The sequence below is a fragment of the Etheostoma spectabile genome, chromosome 1, assembly GCF_008692095.1.
Source record: "Etheostoma spectabile isolate EspeVRDwgs_2016 chromosome 1, UIUC_Espe_1.0, whole genome shotgun sequence".
Classification (NCBI taxonomy): Eukaryota; Metazoa; Chordata; class Actinopteri; order Perciformes; family Percidae; genus Etheostoma; species Etheostoma spectabile.
The window spans coordinates 13,338,216-13,339,885 of record NC_045733.1 but is presented as its reverse complement, the minus strand read 5'-3'; the positions used below and the strand labels follow the sequence as shown (position 1 = coordinate 13,339,885).

Sequence of the window (1,670 nt, the reverse complement as noted above, 5' to 3'; positions counted from 1 at the left end):
GGGGATTTTAGGCCTTTATTGGACAGAACAGCTGAAGAAATGACAGAAGAGAGAGGGGTGAATGACATGCATTAAAGGGCCGCAGGAAGGAATCAAACTGCGTTGAGGAGTAAATGTCTAAATATGGGTGCCCACTCTACCAACTGAGCTATCTAGGCACCCAAAACCAAAAGCCAAAAGATGTTCTAAAGCTCTGTTGAGCTGTGGGAAACAGCAGTCGTGTGATATTTCTCGATGGTTTTGTCGCTACTAGCAACACATTTTTCACGTCACAGTCATTTTTTGAATGATTGTTCAATGTTTGTTGCGCATCATCCCTTCAAGTTTCATCATGGTCTGATCTAAGATCTGATCCTATTTTTCTTACTCAGGTACTTTCTTCAGCCCAGGGAAAACGGAGGGAAGTCAGTTAAGGTAGAAGAGCTCGGCTCTCTGCGTCTGAACATCGTTTACACGGAGGACCACGTCTTCCCCTCCGAACACTACACTCCCCTCAGAGATCTACTGCTACACTCTGCTAATGTAGAGGTACGTGTATATAAATGTGTCCAGCGGGATCTTTTGCTGTTAGCTCTCTACACATTGCTGTTTAAAATGCTACATGTGTACTCCTTGCACCTCTCTGTACAGCCCGTGTCGGCGTCCACAGCTCACACTCTGGGGGAGGTGTGTCGAGAGAAACAAGAAGCCGCCATTCCCCTCGTGCGTCTGTTTCTTCACTACGGCAAGATTGTGCCTTTCATCAGCGCGATCGCTCACGCCGAAGTCAACCGCACACAGTGAGTGTCTCGTCGCATCCTTTCCCTGACTACACAGCACAATTCAGTTAAGAAAGTTGTACCTGACAGTCCAGCTGTTGCATAAGTTCCTCTCCCATTTTGTGTACATCATACAGTATGAAGAGTATTTATCTCAGCAGAGAAAGATGCATCTGATGTTGGAGAGTTTTCATACTTAGAAAATAATTGTTGTATCTTTGGCAGATATACTGTATGCTGTAGCTTTATCTGTCTTAGCAGAAATATGAGTACATTTTCTTCAACACAAGCCAGCTGCATCTTGTATTTTTGATATTTGGAATGAATTTCACTTTAAAATTAGGTATATTAAAATGACTGTAGAAATTAGTCATCAGGTTGCATTCGAAAATGAACTAGCCTAGTATTTTGATATGACTGACATTATGGGCAGTCGCAGTATTGTGATCTATTAGGATATTAAATTACTCAAGAATCAAGGTGTTTTTTAAACTGGAGCTTGGATTTGTATGCAAAAAAACACACCTTGTCTCCCTGTGCAGAGATCCCAACACCATTTTCCGGGGAAACTCGCTGACTTCCAAGTGCATTGATGAGACCATGAAACTGGCAGGAATGCACTATCTGCAAGTCACACTCAAACCCATCATAGATGAGGTATAGGCATGGCACTGCAATACATTCATGCTTTTTTGTTTTTACTCTTTGTATTTCATTTATGTCACAACTTTCTCTGTAGCACCTCTAAGAATATTTTGCTAAATCAGTTTTCAATCATCTGGTCACAGATCTGCACAGAACACAAATCCTGTGAAATCGACCCAGTCAAGCTCAAAGAGTCAGAGAACCTGGATACAAACAGGGTAAGAAAATAAGTGTGTTGTTTGTGCATGTGTGTGTGTGTGTGTGTGT

The 1,670-nt window shown here is 42.2% G+C and overlaps 1 protein-coding gene across 5 annotated transcripts in view; it reads left to right on the top strand.

The window, feature by feature from the left end:
- Nucleotides 1-1,670, top strand: part of rasa3 (RAS p21 protein activator 3) — a 60,052-nt gene that overhangs the window by 34,392 nt on the left and 23,990 nt on the right. For all 5 annotated transcript variants that reach the window (XM_032532675.1, XM_032532641.1, XM_032532420.1 and 2 more), the window contains exons 10-13: nt 372-528; nt 631-779; nt 1,301-1,415; nt 1,547-1,621. In XM_032532675.1, coding sequence (XP_032388566.1) covers nt 372-528; nt 631-779; nt 1,301-1,415; nt 1,547-1,621 — 496 coding nt within the window. The remainder of the gene's footprint in view (nt 1-371; nt 529-630; nt 780-1,300; nt 1,416-1,546; nt 1,622-1,670) is intronic.